The sequence below is a fragment of the Protopterus annectens genome, chromosome 7.part1 (assembly GCF_019279795.1).
Source record: "Protopterus annectens isolate FY-2018-M chromosome 7.part1, PAN1.0, whole genome shotgun sequence".
NCBI classification, from domain to species: Eukaryota; Metazoa; Chordata; order Ceratodontiformes; family Protopteridae; genus Protopterus; species Protopterus annectens.
Window position 1 is genome coordinate 83,939,604 of NC_056740.1, and position 23,146 is coordinate 83,962,749.

Below are 23,146 nucleotides of genomic sequence, written 5' to 3' on the forward strand. Positions count from 1 at the left end.
ATGAAGACTATAAAACAATATACAGCACTGAGAATGAGAACATATCATTGCCTTCCTTGGACATATAAAAGTATGTATAAGTGTAAGCAAACAAATAAAACAAACAAAAAAAAAACATAGTATGAGTTAAGAAGCCCCTGTGGTAAAGGTTGATGTTTATTGTGGTAAACATTTATATAACTAAGGTACAGTCTGTGTAAGTCCACTGTCAGGCTATAGTTGGTGCTGGCATCCCAGGTAAAAATATCACTTCTCCTGGGGAAAAGCACACTATTTAAAGTCAACAGTTCACATGAAAGACCTTATTATGGTTGTCTCCTATGTCAGGAAAGTTAACAGAGACTGTTAAATGAATCAGCATCTTAACTTAACAGAAATGTTTTCCACATTCATCTAATGCTTGGTCACAAATAATTTTTAGAAGGAAACTATCTATTGGGTGATGCCTACCTGACTCTCTTGTGAGATGGAAAATGCTTATCTCTAGATGCATAAAAAGAAGTTGATATCTGTACTATTTCAGAATGAAGCTCCAATTAACGCAATGTGCATATCATAATGTCAATGAAGACAATGAACATTAAACAGTTAGCTGCTCTCAACCTGGGCCTGATCTTAGCATAACAGCTAACTGAAAATCTGGAAACTGCAAGGCCAAAAGGGAAGTCAGGATGCAGCACAGCTGACCAGATGTTAACAGTGAAACATATACTGGAGAAGAAGCTGGAGAGGAGAAAATAGACCAACTGGGCATTCCAAGACTTAGAAAAAGTATAAAACAAGGTTGCAAGAAAGCTGATTTCATCATTTCTGCAGGGATTTGAAATACTAGAAACACCAGTAGAAGTAGTGCATGCTATATAAAAGGACCCAATGACTTGAGTATGAGCAGTGTTCTGACCCAAAGAGGGGTTCACCATGGGAGTGGGGGTAAATCAGGATTCAGCTCCAGGCCCATTATGTTCACGTTACTGATGGACTTCATAAACAAACAAGTGAGAGAGACAGATCAACAAAGCTGCTTCATGCAGATCACGTAACAGGAACTTCTGCAAATGATAGGTAAGGAATGTAAAACTGAAGTCAGTGGGATGAATTAGACAACAGACAAGACAGTTGTCAGAGCAGCAAATGAGTAAAATCAGAAGAATCTTAAAATTGAGATAGATGTGAATATAGGGAACAGGTTAACAGATTCAAGTATCTGGGAGGGGTGATTGAGGAAAAGGGAAATCTGAATGATGAGATCAAAGCAAGGGGTACAGCCAAATGGTATAGTGTGTTACGGGTTGTGTGTATGAGAAGAACATCAAAGAAGCCAAAATGTAAGGTGTACAAAACATTGGTACAGCCAGTAAAGACAGAGCAGCTGAGGAAGCTAGAGGTGATGGAAATGGAGTGCCTGAAGAAGCTGACAAGATGAACATTATGGATCAGATAAAGAAGTGATGGCATCAGAGGAGAAGGCAAAGTAGTTTCAAGTGTAAAGTTGAAGAAAAAGAACAATTACATTGTTTTGGGTATAAGTGCAGGAAATCAGAAGCTGATTTACTGAAAGATTTCAGAGTGACAGCAAAAGTGCAAAAGGATGTGAAAATTTCCAGCAAACAAATGTGTGATTGTTTTAATCAGGCCTGTTTAAAATTATTTCAAATGAAGTATATGAGGATAACATACTTTCAAGATGTAGAAGAGGTGGAAATGATATAGACTTCTAATCAGAGGTGCTTGCTAGAAGTTCACATGCTTCTTGTCTGTAACTTTTATTTGTTGATATAGAGCTAATTTAGATTTTCCAGGATGCAAACCAACCTAATTTAAAATAGTTGAGATGAGTCTGTACTAACAACTGGAATATAGGGTAGTCCCTGTAGCCTTTTGTCCACAGTAGATTAAATGGGTTCAGAGGAAGAAAGAGATAAGAATCACTTAAAAAAAAAAAAAATAAAAAAATAAATATATATATATATATATATATATATATATATATAGATATAGATAGATATATATATATATATATATATATATATATATATATATATATAAAATGTTCCGAGGTGATCTCTGCCTAACATATAAAGCTATGTCAAACGCAGAGCTGTTGGACATTCTACACCTAAAGAAATCCCAATCCCTCCAAGCTACATGATCTAGGGACCTATACCTTGTCACCACAATAAACAGGACATGCTGGAGGGATAGATTCCTGTCCTAGAGACTTCCCATACTCTGGAACAGGCTACCCATCTATGTCAAGCAAAGTTCCTCATTAGCACTCTTAAAGAAAAATCTTGATGAGTGGATGGGAAATAGGAAATACACCCCAGGGATCACTTCTGTGTCTCTTCTCGACAGTGGCACAGGAAAATAACTTTCTTGGGCAGAGTAACATAGGGAACCTTGTTGGCTTGGCTTACGTAGGCCCTTGGGCCGATAGTCTAGTATCTACCTATGAACCTATATGTGTGTGTGTATATATATATATATATATATATATATATATATATATATATATATAGTGTTCAGTACACATTTAAAGAGGTAGAAAGAATTAGTTGATACCTAAAGAAGTTATATGTTTAACTCCTTGTAGCAAGGTGATCACAATGGAGATAAAAAGTGAAGTCGTTTTTGGCTGATGACCCAAATTCTGAGACTTGCACATGGATATAATTCCCCTCCGTGTGGGTATTCAGTGAAGTGCCATGCTGTATAACATCCAGTATCAAGGTATATTGGGACTTTTAATAGGAGAACTGTGTGCAGTATATCATCCTAAATTGGTTAACTGTGTGGTAATGCACGTATGTCCCAATTCTAGCTTTGGATTTGAAGAACAATATGTGTTGACATCAAAGTCTGACACACTGTATAAGATGAATGTTAGCACTGCAGAGATGACGGGAGTCGTGATGACATAATATCTAGATATATGTAACTTAAAATTTACGGTACCATTAAACAACTCTTGCAGAGAAGTAGCTATAATAGATGGATGATATAGTAGATGGATGAGTCGTTTTGAATAAGATGCCATAGTCTGTTAAGAGCTGTATCGTGTGTGCCATGATCACTACATGCAGTACTCCTTTGAGTGCATGAAATGCAAACAGCCATTTTCAAGAGGTTACAATGACTTTCATTAATATTGTTTAGGTACTGATAAGCATTCATTAGGTATTCAAAGTCCATTTTGATTTTTTTTTAATTAGGATGGATTTTGCATTCCTGAATTTTTTATTTATTTTTTGGTTCAGGAAATATAGCCAGCAGCTTAGACTATTCAAAAGATTACTAAAATAGCTGGGAATGGAAAGGAGGAATTTTGAAGTCACTTTTACTGGATGGCAGTAGCCATATCACTAACATATGGCTGTAAAAAAAAAAAAGGCCAGCATTCATATGTTGTTCAAAACATGAAGATATTACAACTCAGGGTTATCCTTTTGGTGGCCAAAGTTACATTTAAACTCACCAACAATTGGAGTTCCTCCATATAAACTACTGTTGATGAATTGTGTGGCAGTAATGCCCTTTATGGAGGAATTTCCCACCTTCTTCAAGTTAATACAACATGTAGTTAGTATATATAAGTGAGTGGGGGTGCAGAGGGCTGATCCTGTGGGCATTCACATTTGTCCACTCATATTGGAAGCAAAACCCAAACAGGATGCCACAATTTCTACCAGTTCCTACCAGTTTCATTGTTTTGCACCTACAGGATGCTTTTTTTAATAAATACAGTCAGTCAACTTAGTAGTGCAGCTTTTTTTAATGCACTAATCCATTTAGCAAACCTGTCAGAATTCAACCAAAACGCTTTCTATCACTATCAGTATGTAAACATTTTTTAATTAAATAAATAATTTAGCCCTGCTGGAAAATTCACTTTTAATTTATACGTTTCCATATCATCCTCTGAATCAGAAAAGTTTTCACATCTCCTAGATGGCATTATTATCTTACTGATACCTGTAAGCTTGAAACAGCATTTCATACTGTTTCCCCCAAAACTATTATGTGTTTATAAGATAATATTCTGTCCTCTCATTCCTTATGTCAGAAATATGTTCAGTAATCAGGTTATTGTAAACTTGCCACTGCAGAATAGCCCAACAGTTACATGCTATTAGCTAAACTGCAACAGGGATTCAGTTACTGTCTGCGCAGAGTTCTCAATTTCAAACCATTTTGATTATATTACATTGTCTACTGATACAGTGGAGACATGGAAAACAACCTTATTGCTTTATAATTTCAGTTTTAACAAGCAATCTGTGGCTGTTAAATAAGTCACCTATATTTTACCATCCATAGAACTAAATTTAGAATACTTTGGATCTAGACTAAGCAGGTGCTGATTTTTTGAACACACATTTTATAATTGTTTTTCTTGGTAAAATTAGTTACAAACCTAAGTCCTTCCTCTATCCAATTAACCACTGTGTTATCTGGGTTATTTTTCATTCATAAACATTATGTTGCTATATTTTTGCTCTGCATATTATGAAGTATTTTTTTTAAACTGTACTTGTAATAATGCCATATGGGATACACATTTGTTCATCTAATTCTTATATTGTGATATGCCAGAAGTGTTCATGGACCTTGTTTTTTTTTTTTTATTTTTGGAGTTTGCATGTGTGTATGTGTGTCATACCTCTCAACCGTACTGAATTTATTAGTAAATACCATTTTTGAGGGCAAAATATTGGGGTGCCACGAATTCCCATGTGGCCCCTTTAATTTCCGATTTTTCTTTTTTTTTTTTAAACTCCTGACGTCATCACGTGCAGAGTGTGTGCTTCTGCAGACCAGTCTTTCTTCCTCGGTTCGGCTCCGTCCTCCATCAGGTAAAAAATGTAAACCTTACCCTTACCTAATCTATATGCAAGACAAACAGCAGCAACCAGCAGCTTTATTTATTTATGTGATTACTGTGTGTGTGCAGCAGCTTTACTTGTTTAACGGCTGCAGGATTTAATTAACAGAATAGACTGTTTTACTTATGTGATACTGTGTGGGTGTGGCAGCTTTACTAATGGCTGCAGGATTTACTTAACAGAAGAGACTGTTTTACTTATAACTTATGTGATACTGTGTGTGTACGGCAGCTTTATAAATGGCTGCAGGATTTACTTAACAGAAGAGACTGTTTTACTTATAACTTATGTATCCAGGCATGTCTAAGTGTCAGCTCCCAGTGTTTTCTCCTGTCTTCCTGATGAATCTGGGCATCTTGGGGCAATGCAGCAATTGCCTCATGTACACAGACAACCCTCTCCTCCTACCACCCAGCACTACAACCTGTGAGAGATGCACTTATATAGCCAAACTGGAAGCAAAGCTCTCTTCACCCAAAACTGGACTAGACAGTCAAGAGTAGAAGGTAAACACTTGCACCACACCACACTCATCATATAGTCCCTCAAAACCTACACCACCAAAACATGCACATAGAAACACAAAACACACACCTACATTCATGGAGGCTCTCAATAAAAATCTACCCAAGCAACAGGGACCTCCAAAGCAGAAACTCAAGCAACCTCCACCTCCCAACACAACCCAAATGACACATAGCCCACAAACTCAGTGTGCCACTCAACTACAGCCCATAAGGCATAAGATCGTACCCAGCACTCTAGTCATAGGTGAATCTATAGTCAGGCACACTGATGTTCCACTCACCAGGCTAAACAAGGAGAAAGTTACTGTCAGCTGCCTGTCAGGTGCCAGGATCCGCCACATAACACACGCACTCAGGTCACTCCATAACAAGTACAAATATGACTCTGTCATTGTCCATGTTGGTGTGAATGACCTGAGACATACCTCCCTGAACTACATGAAAGGAGACATGGAGGAGCTGTCCGATCTTGTAGCCCAGGCAGGTATGACCCTAGCCCCGAGTAGCATTCTGCCATCACCCAGAATGATACCACAGTACAAGGACAAAATGATTGACTTCAACAATTGGATAAGCTACTGGTGTCATTCTAAGGGGATCGAGTATCTGTTTGCCTGGGAAGACATGATCGACAAACCACGATGCTTTGCCAGAGATGGCTTGCACCTGTCATCCTTGGGATTCCGGATACTGACTAAGCTTCTTGCTGACCCTATAGTGCTTTTTTTAGGCAAGGTTCAAATGACAAATTCACCACTGTAACAGGTACAAGCAAGCAAAATCTGAGGGTAATGCTATTCAATTCTAGAAGTCTAAACCTCAAAATGCACTCACTCGAGGCACTCCTTAAAATGGAGAACATCGACATCTGTGCAGTGACAGAGACCTGGTTCAAGGCTCCAGACAGCACCCCTGCATTACCAGGCTATAATTCATACCACACCTTTCGGCCACCTAACCTGGACTGAAACACTAAAGGCGGAGGCGTGTCCATATTCATTAAGGATATCCACACCTCCAGGCTAGTTGCTCAGCATAATGCATCTGAGATTATCCAAGTGCAACTAACTCTGGGCAAGACTGCAATCCAAATTGTAGCTTGCTACAGATCCCCCACCATGCCCCAGGATTCCCACTCCTCATTTCTTGATACATTGGAAAATATTAGGGTACAACCTAACACCCTAATAATGGGCGATTTTAACTACCCTACCATTAAGTGGGAAAAGAACTTATGTACTAACTCTTGTGCTCAACGTTTTCTGGAATTCATAAATTCCAACGCCTTGGATCAACTTATCCACACCCCCACCAAGAGCAGCAATATCCTACACCTGGTCATTAAAACATGGGCAACCGGTGTTCCACACCAGAGGTCAATTCCTCGTTGGTCAGATCTGACCACAAGCTAATCACCGTAGACATCCACATCCCACCCCCACCCCCATTATGGAAACCACTGTAAAAATTTTATCCAAAGCCAATTTCACACTTCTTAAGACAGAAGTGGCAAACTTCACGACACCCATGCTGACGGACAATAGAGGTACGACTGATGAATTCTATACAAATGCACTTCATAAGCACTTACACAAGTGCATGGATCATGCAATCCCTAACAGAACCAAGATGCTATCCTCCAAAAAAAGGAAGCCAATCTGGTGGTCCCCTGCCATAAACAAACAACAGAAGAAAGAAACTGTTGCAAAAAATAGTAAAATCCCAAGATTGGAGGAACTCCCTGGTCAGTGTCAGTAAGAAGATGAGATCCCTCATAAAATCCTCCAAAGCTAGTTACGAAAACAAAATCGCCAATGATTCTAAAGACAACCACAAAGCATTCTATAGCTTTGTTAAGAATCTCAATGGCAACACTCATATCTGCTCTGAGTTACAGCACAATGGCACTAAATATACAGAACCAACTGATATTGTCAACATCCTGGCAGATAGGTTCAGTGCTAACTTTATCCCTCTTTCATCCCCTAAAGGGCTCATCTCTATACCAGAAGAATGCAAAGTTCCTGTAATCACGGCTGCACAGGTAAAAACCACACTCTCCAAAGCCAAGAACACAGCAATATTGGGACCTGACAACATCCCAGTCTGCGTTCTACACAAACTACAGAATGAGCTGGCGCCCCACCTAAGTACCGTGTTCAATCATAGCCTCACCTCAGGCTTTGTGCCCACTGAATGGCGCACAGCAGCAGTTAGCCCACTCCACAAAGGGGGAACCACCACAGACCCTGGGAACTACTGCCCCATTAGCCTGATGAGCCTGGTCTGCAAGGCTATGGAACGTATCATCATGGAACTTATAAACAATGACATTGCTAATCTCCAAACTCTGGACTCTACCCAGTTTGGGTTTGTAAAAGACAGCTCATGTCTCCTAAACCTGATAGACTTCTTTGAAGCGGTCACCAAAGCTGTAGATGAGGGTAAGGTGGTTCACACAGCCTATCTAGATCTCACCAAGGCTTTCAACACCATCCCCCACTCTGAAATTATAGATAATTCACTAAACTAGGTATAAATCCCTATGTCACAAGATGGGTTGCCAACTGGCTCACTGACAGAACCCACACTGTGAAAGTAGCAGACTCTAAATCCAATTTCAAACCAGTGACAAGTGGACTACCACAGGGTTCAGTCCTGGGTCCTCTTCTATTTGGTATCTACTTCTCTGAAGTACAGGCTAACACAGAAGGTCTTTGGCTAACAAAGTTCACAGATGACTGCAAACTAGGAGCCATAATCAAAACTCCTAACGATGGTGGACATCCTACAAAAGGGCCTCACTGAGACAGATGCCTGGTGTCAAAGCCATGGCCTCAAGCTCAATGCTAAAAAGTGCATTGTCATCCATTTTGGTAAAAACTCAGAACACATGAACAACCACATAGGTGGTAGTCTACTTAACACCAAAAGTGTGATAACAGACTTTGGGATACAGGTGGGCAGTAGTCTCTCCTTTGATAATCACATGTCCACAGATGTCAGGAAATCCTTCTAAGTGGCACACCTCATCACAAAAGGTTTCTCATCCAGCAAAAAAGAAGGTCATTGTTCCCCTCTACTCATTACTCATTAGACCCATTATAGAGTACAATGCCCCTTTTGGTATGTACCTCACAAGACATCTACAACTGGAAAGGCCAAAGAAATACCTCACAAAGAGGATTAATGGCCTCAAGCAGATGCCTTACGCCGACCGTCTCAAAAAACTCCAGCTTTACTCCGTCACATATCACCTACTTAGAGGTGATCTCTGCCTAACATACAAAGCTATGTCAAACCCAGAGCTGTTGGATATGCTCCACTTAGCTATGTCAAACCCAGAGCTGTTGGACATGCTCCACTTAAAGAAATCCCAATCCCTCCAAGCTACATGCACTAGGGACCTAAACCTTGTCACCACAATAAACAGAACATGCTGGAGGAATAGACTCCTGTCCCAGAGACTTCCCATACTCTGGAACAAACTACCTATCTATTTTAAACAAAGCTCCTCATTAGCACTCTTCAAGAAAAATCTTGATGATTAGATGGGAGATAGGAAATTCACCCCGGGGATCACTTCTGTGGCTCTGCTTGACAGGGGCACAGGAAAATAATTTTCTTGGGTGGCGAATGCCAGGGTACCATTTGGCTAGGCTTATATAGGCTCTAGGGCCAATAGCCTAGTGCCTAGTACCTACCTATGAACCTATGTGATACTGTGTGTGTGTGTGTGTGTGTGTGTGTGTGTGTGTGTGTGTGTGTGTGTGTGTGTGTGGGGGGGGGCAGCTTTACAAATGGCTGCAGGATTTACTTAACAGAAGAGACTGTTTTACTTATAACTTATGTAATACTGTGTATGTGCGGCAGCTTTACAAATGGCTGCAGGATTTACTTAACAGAAGAAACTGTTTTACTTATAACTTACGTAATACTGTGTATGTGCGGAAGCTTTACTAATGGCTGCAGGATTTACTTAGAAGAGACTGTTTTACCTATGTGATACTGTGTGGGTGTGGCAGCTTTACTAATGACTGCAGGATTTACGTAACAGAAGAGACTGTTTTACTTATAACTTATGTGATACTGTGTGTGTACGGCAGCTTTACTAATGGCTGCAGGATTTACTTAATGGCTGCAGGCAGGAGAGAAACTATTTGTGGCACCTTTACTTATTTAAGTAGGATTTACTTAATGGAAAACTGTAAACAGAAGCAGCATCTTTAGTTTGCTTTCATTTATGTAAGGGCTGCAGGTGGGAAAAACTGTATGTTTACTTATTAGGATTTACTTAACAGAAAACTGTAACCAGCAGCAGCTTTACTTTGCTTTCATTTACGTAAGGGCTGCAGGTGGGAAAAACTATGTGTTTACTTATTAGGATTTATTTAACAGAAAACTGTAAACAGCAACAGCTTTACTTTGCTTTCATTTACTTAAGGACTACAGGTGGGAAAAACTGTGTGCGGCAGCATATTTCTTATTTATAAACAGCAGTAGCTTTACATATTACTGTGCAGCCAGTAGAAACCATGCTTTCATTAATGGGCAGCAAAGAGAAACTGTGCATTTCTTATCAGCAGTGTATGTTCAGCATTTTACGTATTTCTTATCAGCAACCTACCAGCTTTATGTATTTCTTATTTATATAATAAACAGCAGCAGCTTTATGTATTTCTTATTTATATCAGTCAGCAGCTTTATGTATTTCTTATTTATATGTGATTACTGTACCAGGAGAAACTGTGTGTGTCAAGAGAAACCATGCTTTCATTAACGGGCAGGCACTCCAGGCAGCCAGGAGAAACTCTGTGTGTGTCTTGCTTTCATTAATGGGCAGCCAGGAGAAATTGAGTGTGTTGCTTTCATTAATAGGCAGCCAGTAGAAAGGGTGTGTGTTGCTTTCATTAATAGGCAGCCAGGAGAAAGTGTGCGTGTTGCTTTCATTAACAGGCAGCCAGGAGAAAGTGTGTGTGTTGCTTTTTTTAATGGGCAGCCAAGAGAAAGTGTGTGTGTTCCTTTCATTAATGGACAGCCAGGAGAAACTGCTTTCATTAATGGGCAGCCAGAAGAAAGTGTGTGTACATATTTCTTATCACCAGCTTTAGGTATTTATTATTTATATGACAAACAGCAGCAGCTATGTGTATTTTTATTTATATCAGCAGTTTTATGTTTTTTTTATTTATATGTGATTACTGTGTGTGCAGCCAGGATATAAAATGTGTGTGTCAAGAGAAACCATGCTTTCATTAACAGGTAGCCAGCAGAGTGTGTGTAGGAGTGTGTTGCTTTCATTAATGGTGTGTGTGTGTGTGTGTGTGTGTGTGTGTGTGTGTGTGTGTGTGTGTGTGTGTGTGTGTGTGTGTGTGCACGCGTGCGTGTAAGCCCTAGTTAGTTATAACTGTTTGTTAGAGGTACTGAGACTCAAACCATGTGCCTTAGGTACAAGGATCAAGAGCTTAAATTATCTACCACATGCCACCACCACTTGTGATTCAAGGAGTTAGCCATAGTTCTCAACTGTCCAAAGTTTTACAGAATGTTTGGCTCATACATTTGGTCTGTTCCTCTTAATATTTGTGGTTTTCTGGCAAATCAGTGAGAACTGAATTCACTAAATAATGATAGCCATTTCATTTTCAGTCTTCCTATCTGTCAGGAAATGCATGGTAACACAAAAATGTTATTCTAGCAACTTTTCTAAGATTATACAAGCAATGTTTAAAATGTGTCCCAGTTTTGGGCTTTGCCCTCCCCAATAAATGTTGCATTTTTCCAGATTTCTTGTGCTGCATAGTTCTTCAAGAGGAGAGACGTTTAATACTGCTTATGCCACATCTGTCTGTGTTGTTAGTAGCACAACAAGTAGAATACTTTCATTTGATGCTGAAGGTTGTGGGTTCTACTCCCACAATATGTAGATGGATTTCTGATACTGTACTGTGTTGTACTTTTAGAGGGGGTGGATGCTGCAGTACTGAGTATGTCCTCTTTGGCAGAGATACCTAGTAACTATGAACCTGTTATCAGTTAGCCATCCATTCCATATTGCAATATTACTAGTTTATCATTTTTTAATGTAACATAGGCGATTTATTCCTCAAGGGCATCAGTCATTTTATTTGTAGATTAAACAATGAAATATTAAGTTGATTAGTTGTTTACTAGCAGCAACCTCTTCATTAGTTACAGATCTTAGAGAGCTCTTTAGTGTGGAATTGTTTAGATGACTTTTACTTCTGCAGAGATTATGCATATTTACTGATACTGATGGACTGTAGAAGTTTGAGTAGAGTTTTATGATGGAAATGTTCTGAATTGGGCAGTTTTGTCATTATTGGTTCATGCATTTTGTTTCATTGCTTACTAGAAAAATGTTAAAAACAATAAATTTAAAATGCGCTCTAACAAGTGTGCTGTATTATACAAGGAATGTATTATGTAATTTAATACAATCAGGAAGGTGAATCAAAGAACACATGACATGTATGTTTTGTGTGCAAGGGGCCTATGGTTTGAAAACAGCCCAAAGGTAATCTTCTTTATCCACCATTGACCAGATGCGTTTTCTTTGGGTGTGGCGTGAGTTTCAATGAATGTGATTTTCAAGGGCAGAGAAGTTTTAATGCTAAGTCTATTTTCATTGTGAGGCAGTATTGCTTTGTTTAGCAGATGTCTATTAGTGTTTGTGCATTGTGCTATAAAATGTAAAAATAAAACCCTAATAGTCATTGTAGAAGTAAAGTAGTATGCACACATTAGTGTTTATAGTAAATGGGGTGAAATAGCCAGGTAATGGGACATTAGAATTGCTGCAGGGGGATTTTGTGCCATATGTTTTTAGTATGTTCTTCAATTTGCATTTGAAAATTGGTGTCCCACAATCCCTTTGGAGTGGGTGGGGTTATATAATTATATATGCAAATTCTATGTTAATCAGCATACAGATTTGTACTTATTTTTCATGGGCCTTGTCCAGATTTTTGATGTTTCCAGGTTGAGAGGTATGGTGTGTGTGAGTGTGTGTGTGTGTGTGTGTGTGTGTGTGTGTGTGTGTGTGTGTGTGTGTGTGTGTGTGTGTGTAAGTAAAGCATTAAATGGACTAACATCCCGTCAAAGACTGATTCTCTCTCTTGTGCCAATTTACTGCTAGATTTGGTTGTTCAAGAACATGTATGTGAAAAAGGAGCTGTTGCCAAACGAAAGATTGCACACCGCTTTATACTCTTTTAGTTATGAAAAACAGTTCAGGAGTTATTCAGTATTAAATTAATTGAGTTGTAACTCTCAGGGGTGTATAGCATACTACAGTTATATGACTTAAGAAGCAAAATATGTTTCAAGAAATTGTGGTCTCACTACAGGAAAAACTATCTGTAAATTAAATTTGTTTAGTAGTGCAAGACATTTTAAAATTCATTTTTGCCATTCATATTCTGTAAAAACATGGGTCTTGGTATCTGTCTCATTTCATACAAGAATTATTTCATAAGGAGTGGCACCTCTAGATTTGTATCTAATCTGCTAAAATATTGCTTCTGTCACAAACGGATTTCTTCCATTGTGATGTAAGGATGCTTGCATATTCCAGAATAAATGTGATTAGTTCTGGGCCATGAGACATTTCTCTGTGGGTACAGTTGGTTTGAGATAAGTTCTACTGCAGAGACACATCTGAAGCAAATTCACGTTGGGTACAGACAAACCTACTGCTCTGTGCCCACAGATAGAATAACCAATGGCAGAGGGGACTGGTTTCATCCCAGATGAATGGAAAAAGGCCATCATTATCTCCTTGCATAAAGGTGGTGCTTCCACTGACCCCAGAAACTCTAGACCTATTAGCCTAACTAGCCTTATCTGCAAGGCCATGAAGAGATGAGGGGAAATCTGTACATACAACCTACCTAAACTTAGCCAAGGCCTTTGACACTATCCCCTACTCAGACATAATTGACAAACTCACCCAGCTAAGTGTCAACCAGTATACCATTAGATAGGTTGCTAACTGGGTTACTGATAGAACCCATGTGGTCAAAATAGGGGACTCCATGTCAAACAACAGACCTGTATCTAGTGGTGTTCTACAGGGATCAGTCCCGGGACTGCTTCTGTTTGGAATCTATTTCTCAGAAGTGCAAACTAAAACTAAAGGTCTGTGGCTGACAAAGTTTACTGATAACTGCAAACTGGGAGCAGTCATAGAATCTCTAAACAATGTCAACATCCTTCAAGAGGGTCTTACACAAACAAATGACTGATGCCAAAGTCAAGTTCTTAAACTCAATGCGAAAAATGTATTATCATCCTGTTCGGTAAGAGTGATGTTCTAGCTAACTACCACATCAATAACAACACCCTAAGTATGCATTCAGTGGTGAGATACCTGGGCACACAGGTTGACAGCTACCTTACCTGTGATCGTCTTGTCTCCACAGTGCTAAGAAGGGCATTCTACATTGCTCATCTCATAAGTAAGGGCAAAAGAAGTTATAACCTCCCTGAACTCTTCCCTCATCAGGCCAGTAATTGAGTACAATGAACCTTTTGGTATGTACTTTTCCAAGCACCTGCAGCAATTGGAGAGACATTAAAGGTTCCTCCCAAGTAAAATTCAAGGTTGTCACTATCTGTACTATGAGGACTGACTGAAATCACTGTCACTTTTTCTGTTTCATACACACTACTCAGAGGAGATCTCTGTCTTGCATGTAAGGCAATCTTTGACCCTGCTTTATTGGAAATGCTGCATAACCATAAGTCAAATAGAACACGGTTTACTCACTCTAATGGCCATAAACTGGTATTTGACATTAATAGAACCTGCTGGAGGGACAGATTTGTCTCCCGGAGGTTACCACATCTTTGGAACAGACTGCCACTTCATATCAAGCAGAGCACCTCATTGGCTCTCTTCAAATGCAATCTGGATGATGGAATGGGTAACCATAAATTCACCACAGGGATTCTGCCTGTGTCCCTCTTGGACAGGGATGATAGGTGCTGATTGTGGAAATAAGGGTAAAACTTGGCTAGGCTTGTCAGTCCCTAGGGTCATTAGCCTAGTAACCTCCTATGATTCTATGTCTGAACTCTACTGTGACCTCATCTCAGTAATAGCCATTTGTGAACTAAGTTGCTGAGGCAATACAAAACCTTGAAAAGCTTGTCAATATGTCAGCCCACATTTCCTGGGAGTAAACACTAACAGAGCTGTGTTTATATATCAAGTTTGGGGTACAAAGGCTTGACTAAGATACCTAAATCAGGACATGCTTCATGTAGTAATATGCTGCAAAGCCTTTAATGAGCCACAATCACAAATCAATGTATGACAACACAGAACTGTCAACCACTACAAAATGTGTGCAGTGTATTGCTTTTAGTACCCAGACATTTCAAAAGCTTGTGTGTTCTGTTATACGCTGTCACTAACGTTTCAACATTTTGTCAACCACAAATTTTGATTGCAACATATGGATCTTTACAGACTTCTACCTTCTTTCATCTATTATTATTTTTGTTTGTTTGTTTTATCTGCATACTTTTAATCACTGTCTGTAGATTTCAAAATAAATTAACTCAACATAACCTCTGTACTTCTTTTTCCAACATCCTTTTTCGTAATTGAAAAAACAGGTATGATGAAAAGGTCCATCTGTTATAGAGTTGAAATTCTCATTTATTGCAAGTTGTATTCATTTAATATTGATACCTGAAAATAATTTAGATCTAGGAAAGACTTTAAGCAAAATATTTTCAGAAAATGTAGTTTGTCGGCTCTGTAGTACAGTAAATGCTGATAGTGGAATAAGTTTGGCAAGCTTCTGAGCAAGAACATCAGCTTCTGCTAATCATGTTACAGGTATAATTTAGGTTAACTAAACCATTAGCATGCCAGCACTATGAAGGATATTACTAAGTATCTATGACAGTGCCTTGAAACAATATCAGTTCAGATGTGTATACTTTGTTAAAGCTAAATAGCTAATATTTTTTAGTATCATGTCTGAACAAATCTGTTTATCCGCACAATATAAAACAATCAGGCCATTGCAATAGTCCGTGAGTAGACTGTGACTTAATATTTGATTATACTTGGCAAAGCATGAAAATATGCCAGCACTGAGTTATTGTTGGTCAAGGTTATTTCAGAGTTTTTCGTAGACGGTAGTATTGCAGTCTGATGCCTGAGACTACAGCATTAATGGGGTACAGCTGGACACATTGGTCTTTCCCTGAAATATCACAAAGAGACTTCTGGAAGGTAGCTGTGCAGTTGAGTAGTTTGGTGAACACATATCCTAGGAGGCTGAATTCCCCACATCCTGCTTGGATGATACCCCATTAGTTATTCTGTTAGTTCTACTTGTGCATATAAATATTCTGTTAGGCTGAATACAATATAACTTTCCACTACAGATCAGTTCATTGTAACACACATCGCAGTCTCTTTTGGAGGTAATTAGAGTGTTTAATACATTGATAGGTATTGAAGAGATATTAATTTATTTACTTATTTCATTTTTTGTTTGTTTCAGTTTTATAACTGGGTAAGCAGACTGGTTGGCATGTTTTTTCAGCCATGATCTGTGCACCACAGTGCAAAGCATAACAGAACATTATACACAGACATAAGAATACATGGAGTTGGGCATAGTACAATAAGAAAGTGGAGACAATACTTATCTAAATTATTTATTATTAATTCTATAACTGTACAGTGTTGTGATTAGGAAGGGGAAAAAAAAGATCAAGGAAGCAACATTTGTGTCTCAAACATTACACAGAAACATAGATACTTCTGTTTCCTCTTTTCTTTTTTTTCCAGTGTTCGACAGAATGTGGTGAAGGTGTGAGAACGCGATCAGTTGCTTGTATGACAAACTATATAAGTAGTTTACCACTGGAAGGCTGTGGAAGTCAAAGACCTTCAGAGAATATGTCTTGTAATAATGGTCCTTGTGAGAACAAAATACAATGGTTCACTGGAAGTTGGAGTCAGGTTAGTAGAAATAAGTGACGTTAAAAAGCAAATGTGTTCTATGTCCAAGTTATTGCTACATCAAACACTATGTGAAAACTATTCCTAGTCTTTGATTTGTGAAATGTCAGCATCATAGAAAAAGGAGGATTTTACCAGAGCAAGACCACTGTTCAGTGAGTTTTTATTCTGTATGCATGTCAGAAAAAACAGCTAAAGCCATCATGGTAATTATTTTTTTTCATCAAGATTGTAAACATGTTTGATTACTTTTTTTCACAATTACATGACAAACATATGCCTGACAAATTCACATTTATAATCAGTACTCTTTCCCCTTGAAACTAAACTGAGTTACCGTAAATCTTTGAAGCATGTGCAACAAAGTTACATGACTGAATCTCCTATGATTCACCAGGTACCATTGCCATCACTGAAACATTGCTTCAATCTACTTTAAAAGAGCATGTTAAGTTTAATGTACTGTACTTTAGTTTTAAAAAAACCTTCAATGACTGAAGAAACGTCAAACTGGCACGAAGTAATAGTCCAAAAGCTTTAATTGCATAAATTGCATTAATTGATAAAGCCTGATATTAGTCAGGTGAACGCTTGATTCAGTTTTGCTGTGATTTTTATGCAATTAAAGCTTTTGAACTATTACTTTGTGCCAGTTTGACGTTTCTTCAGTCATTGAAGGTGTTTTTGTGATTTAGTTTTGGTTCGTAGCTGCAGTTTTGTTCTTGTACTTTAGTTTTACTTATTACTCCACTGTCTGGGTATAATTTAATTAGGTCAGAACAACAATTTAAAAAAATGTTGGATGAGTTGCTATTCTATATCCAAACACCTATAAAATATTTTCTTACTCATATAACATACCTGCATTTCGCAGTACAGAGCTGTTTGTATCTCCCTTTCTTAAAGCTAAAGAGCTATAAAACATTTTGCATCATTGCTCTTTGCACCCCACTGGTAAATAAACCCATCCATACATGAATACATCCTAGAATATGAACATAGACTGACTTTATTTCATATTTAATTTCCCTTTCTCTAACATAAATCTCTACAGTTTTACACAACTTATCTCCACTCCAGCATATTTCAATAAATCTAAAGATAAAAGCTCATTATTAGAGTGTGGATATTGGTGTCTGACCGTACTAAACACATCTACTCTGGAACACTCACAGTGACTGCCTCCTTACATATATGAATAGAGTTATTTCCCACCATGTCAAACGACAACACTATAAAATTACTTGTATCCTGTCTAAATTCAGATCCAACACCTTTGCAAGTGAAGTATACTAAAATTCTTTAAGTGGTCCACCCTTAAACCTCTCCCATTAGACAACGCTGTTCAAAAATGTAACAAAATACCCCAAGATGTACCTCTTAAGATGAAAGAGAAAAAAATCCAGTCATGGTCCTGGGCGATAATATCTAGTACCAGAACATCTCATGCATAAAAGAGGCAAGGCCAGGGAGGAGTACATAAACTGAGAAATCCTCAAAACCTGCAGTCATTTAAAGAATTGTATAATCTTACAGAAAAGTCAAATTTAGCATGAAACAATACTATAATGACTTACAAATCTTTAGGCATGAAATAGTACTATAATGACCTACAAACCATCCATTGACATAATCCAAGAAATCTGGTCTTCTGCCAATTAAATACTATATGTAGGGAGAAAACAAATTCTTCATCCCTTTCCCAGCAGCAACCCAATTCAAGTCGTGCTTCACTGAAAGAATAGCAGATCTCACTGAAGATGTTTTCCTACATCCTTTTGCATACTGCAGTAACTTCTTGGCAACTTCTTAAACTTCAACTTACCATTCCTCTAAACTTCCTTCATTAAAAAAATATTTGTAATACTTAATCCTGGATCATGCTCACCTGACAGCCTCCGAGAAGAAAACCTTAAAATATCAACAGGTGCTATAGCCTACCCAGCTTCTACTTTTCATAAATAGGTCAGTCCAAGAATCTTGCATTTCCTCACTGCAGAAAAAGTCTCACATTATTCCACTTCACAAAGGCAGCTAAGCCAAGCCAATGAATTCTCCAGTTTCAGACTGATTGGCATTTTATCTCAAAAATCCTGGAGAAATGAATTCAGAAACAACTTCTTCAGTACATCATGAAGTTACAATGCCTCATACCTACACAATGTGATTTGCATCCTGTCCATAACACAACTACAGTTCTATTAACATTCTTGGAAACTGTCAATAAAGCTTGGAACAATGGCACACTTGTCTCTACCATAGTCCTACATTTATCCAAAGCCTTTGAAATGGTATCATATATCAAAACCCTGCAACATGTGTCTTCTCTTGGCCTTTTGAAAACCTATCCTTCAATCTTTTGACAGCTTCATGTCAAACAAATACCAATCCATAAAGTGGTACAAATTATTCTCTCTATACAAACCCATCACCATAGGAATTCTGCAAGGTAGTATTTTTGACCCAATCTTCTTCAATCCCTGGGATTCAAGAAGCTTGGCGCAAGGACGGTTTTAGCCTTGCGCCGAGCATCCTCACTAAAGATGGCGCAGCAGCTCCATATGAATATGTAAGAGGGCACGCTGCCACACCCTCGACATGCACAGGAAATGTGTGCGAGTGCAGGGGGCATGTACAAGTGCTCTACGGAGGTGTAAACATGCCCCAAAACTTGCAAAACCTACTGTGCCTACTAATAGGGCCCGCCCCTAATAGTAAGTTAGTAATTCATTGCCCGTGGATAATGAAATGTATGCTAAGCATACAAGAGTGCCCACGAACAGTGAAACAAAGTCGAAGTAGTAAATACACAAGCACGTATTGGAATGTTGAGCCCTGTCCCTAGAACTTTTACAATTAGATTCCCTGTGTCCCTATTATACATTTGAATTGCTGCAATATCAAAGGTGTAAGCAAGACACAGCGTGTTTGCACATCGCTGCCCTCCACCAAGTATAGCTTACACATCATATTTATTCAAATAGAGAAAAACATGCAGAATCAACGTAAATGTCAATAGTGTAGTGTTTAGAGCATCCGCCTAACAAACAGGCATTCACGGTTCGAGCCCAACAATAACACATATCATTTTCCATGTGGAATGAATGTCGTTTTTTCATAAAACCAGCATAAGAGTATCGCATGAGATATTTAACTTAAATATCATTCAAGCAAAGGGGTACTGTGTATATATATATATATATATATATATATATATATATATATATATAGATATACAGAGAGAGAGACAGCAAAATATAAATATACATGTATGCATACAAATACAGATATATCTGTATATAGTAATGTATATATATATATATATATATATATATATATATATATATATATATATATATATATGTATACATATATATATATATATAACTGTAAATATACAAATGTATATAGCTAGGATATGATACAGCAGTTACGAATTACATAGGTTCACAGGCTGTGCATATGGGGATGAGGGCTCCAGTAAACAAACGTGTAACATGTAGCATCAACCCCCACCCCCCCCAGCTAGGCTGGTAAGACATACAGACACACAATAAAAGTAAACACACCAATGCTTCCCAGACCACCGGCAGGATACTACCAGTGGGAAAGACCTGCCAGGTCTAATCTTGAATTATAGACATCGATGTCCCTTGTGGGACACCAAAAATTAATGATCATCGGAGGCAGTCCAGGTAATGACTCATCAAACCAGGCTGTAGATGTACATGGACCAGTAAGTTGTGCAAGCCTGATAATCCATGGGTTGACACAACATACGACACGTGTTCCGACACGGGGAGAGTGGGCAGTGTGTAGTGGTGTGTTTTTACCCCACCTGCACCCACAGTAAGGATGAGTGCTGTAGAGGAGTCGCAGGTGGGGGAACTATGGGTATGCAATTATGGGCCTAGGCGTGCAGGTGTTGGCTGGCACAGTCGTATTAGGACCGCCCCTGGGAGGGATGTAAGTAATATTCCGAAATGGGCGTAGCTGACACCCATACCTCTCAACCCCTAAGAGCATATCCACTGGACAGGACATAAACCATTGGGGGAACAAATAGGGACCATACCTCTGAGCTGTCCCCGATTTCCAGGGACGTCCCTGATTTCGACTCAGTTTCTAACTCTGTCCCACTTAATCCTTCCTAAAACTAGTGACATTTGGAGGAAAGGTGGTGAATTACACATAATGAATAAAAACAAGAATTAAAAGAGTTATAAACATCATTTACCTCAGAAAATGTGTATGAATTCATATGCTCTGAGTCTGTCAATGTGTCAAGTTAATAGCACCAATAATTTAAATGTGTCCCTGATGTTGTAATGCCGTGTCCCTGATTCAGATTCAATTTGTGTTTTTCCCCAATTGTATGAGAGGTCTGATAGGGACAGAAAGCACATATTCCACTGACAACCTTAGAAATATGATAAAATGTTAGATATGCAGTAGCTTGACTCGGCTGAAGGATGTGGGTTCCAAAATCCAATTACTTGTTTGTATTGAAGAGTGTCAGTTCCCATGTATTAGCCAGACAGGTGCAGATTGTAACAGGAACACACCAATAATATGAATCAAACTCTGGACAGACCGTGGATTCCGTACAGTCGAACGGCATGCTGTATCCTAATGGGCAGCCATTCCCGATACTGTAGGCATGTAATCTGATGTAATAGGCATCACAAGGTAATATCGTAGTCCTCACTCCCACCCAGGGGTTTGAGTGTCAGATGTAAACACCAAATGCAGTGCATTTGCAAGTGCGGGAGCAAGCGGTTGTAAGACTGTTTGGCCGCTAATATGCGAGTATCACACTGGTAAAGCAATGTAGAGGCTAACTGAGTGTAAGAAACTGTAACCGGAGGTTAGCATTGCTTAGCTCCACGCAAACCCACACACACACGCTCACAACTGCTTTAATGTGCCTTAATCCCTCCGTATCCAATGGCCTTGTTCTGCCCAGCAACAAAATAACTGGCCTCTGCAAGGCTCGAAACCAGGACCCTGCAGACACAGTTATTGTGATTTATCACTAAGCCCTGGCAGATACACAGACATTGGACCATATCACAAACATATCATCCAGCGCAGTCATTAAACAGTATAGGAAATGTATTCCATCATGTAGTTGTATGTGTGAGTGTTTATGTTCAGATATAGATACATACATATATATATATATATATATATATATATATATATATATATATATATATATATATATATATATATATATATCTATATATATATATATATATATATATATATATATATATATATAGATATATCAGGAACATCCCATGTGACAACAAAGCATTACAAAGGAATGAAAAGGGAAACACCAGCAATGCCTGTATTATGTAGTGGTGTGGTGTTGTCCTAATTAATATCAAGACTCCCTCAGACAGACGTGTCATTCATACACACAGACATTTGTACATTGGCCAAATACATCACTCTGGGCATGTTATTTACATTAACACAACAGTTCCTGTACAATCATTATGTGAGAACAGTACTCTTGCAAGGCGCTGTGTGCGACATCATCATCATGATAAAGGTAAATGGTGTAACCATAGAGGGACCGGTAGTGTTGTGTGTACAATGGGGTCGTCCGCATCACATGTACCTGGAACATTTAGGAGTCATGCGCATACTAGGATCATGTGCCTGAGTAACAGGGGTGAGGACAACTGGAGTTTGTTGTGATGCATATTAAAAGGGTTACATGTGTCCAGTGGATACGTGTGTGAAATGGACAGCTATGTATGGGGCAAATGTTCTAGGAACCGTTTGGCCTTTTGTTTCCGTAGGGTGAGAGTGGAATGTGGGGGAAGAAGAGTAGGTATGTTTGTGGAGGATAGGTAGGGTAGGACGACAGACAAGACAGCATACAGGGTCAGTATATGACATGTGGGGGGATACACCTCAGACGGGGAGGGGTGCTCAGCAGTTGCAAGCCCATGAGCCCCCAGATGAAAACAGTGGGACGGAGGTCCCCAGCCATGGGCAGCCACCACTGCACCAAAACAGCTGCAAAGGTGGCAGTGCTGGGGGCTGTCTAGGATGGGCTGCCTCACCCTGTAAATGTGACACTCTGCCATGAGCTGGCATATCTGGCCTCAAAACCCCTTATTGAGTCCCCTACGCACCACATCCAGGACTGTACGACAGCAGACATGTTCCTGTCTGGACCTGCTCCCAAGGGGGACAAGCCCCATCCTCAGTGATGGTACCACCAGAAGGTGGTGCAGAGCCAACAGAGGTGGAGGTCCATGGCTGGGCCTCAGATGTGCTGGTGCCAGATGCCATGGCCAGCTGAAGTGGGAAAGGAGGTTCTGGCGGGATCTCCAAACCCATACAGCCTATGGTGTTGCAGTTTTACACAGATATAGCTTAGTAATAGTCAACAGCATTCAGGATTACTTATAACAGCATGTATAGATATGACCATCAACCCAACACAATAGATGGTATACATTTGCAGAGGGAGCACAACACATGCATATATATACTGCATGACATCTGTACAAAGTGTAGAAGACTTGTGACTGCAGCTATGAACAGTGGCCCATTATTGGCATGTCACTGAGAACCCCAGACAGTGTCTGTCATACCACTGTTTCATGTGACATATGTCCAATCAGGGATGTGATGGCAGTAACTCTTCACTATTACCATGTACTGACTGCAATCTTCACACTATGCTCCTGCAGTTCACA

The 23,146-nt window shown here is 39.1% G+C and overlaps 1 protein-coding gene across 1 annotated transcript in view; it reads left to right on the forward strand.

Moving 5' to 3' along the window:
* Positions 1 to 23,146, forward strand: part of THSD4 (thrombospondin type 1 domain containing 4) — a 1,382,388-nt gene that overhangs the window by 1,162,777 nt on the left and 196,465 nt on the right. The window contains exon 9 of the mRNA XM_044078569.1: positions 16,248 to 16,421. Coding sequence (XP_043934504.1) covers positions 16,248 to 16,421 — 174 coding nt within the window. The remainder of the gene's footprint in view (positions 1 to 16,247; positions 16,422 to 23,146) is intronic.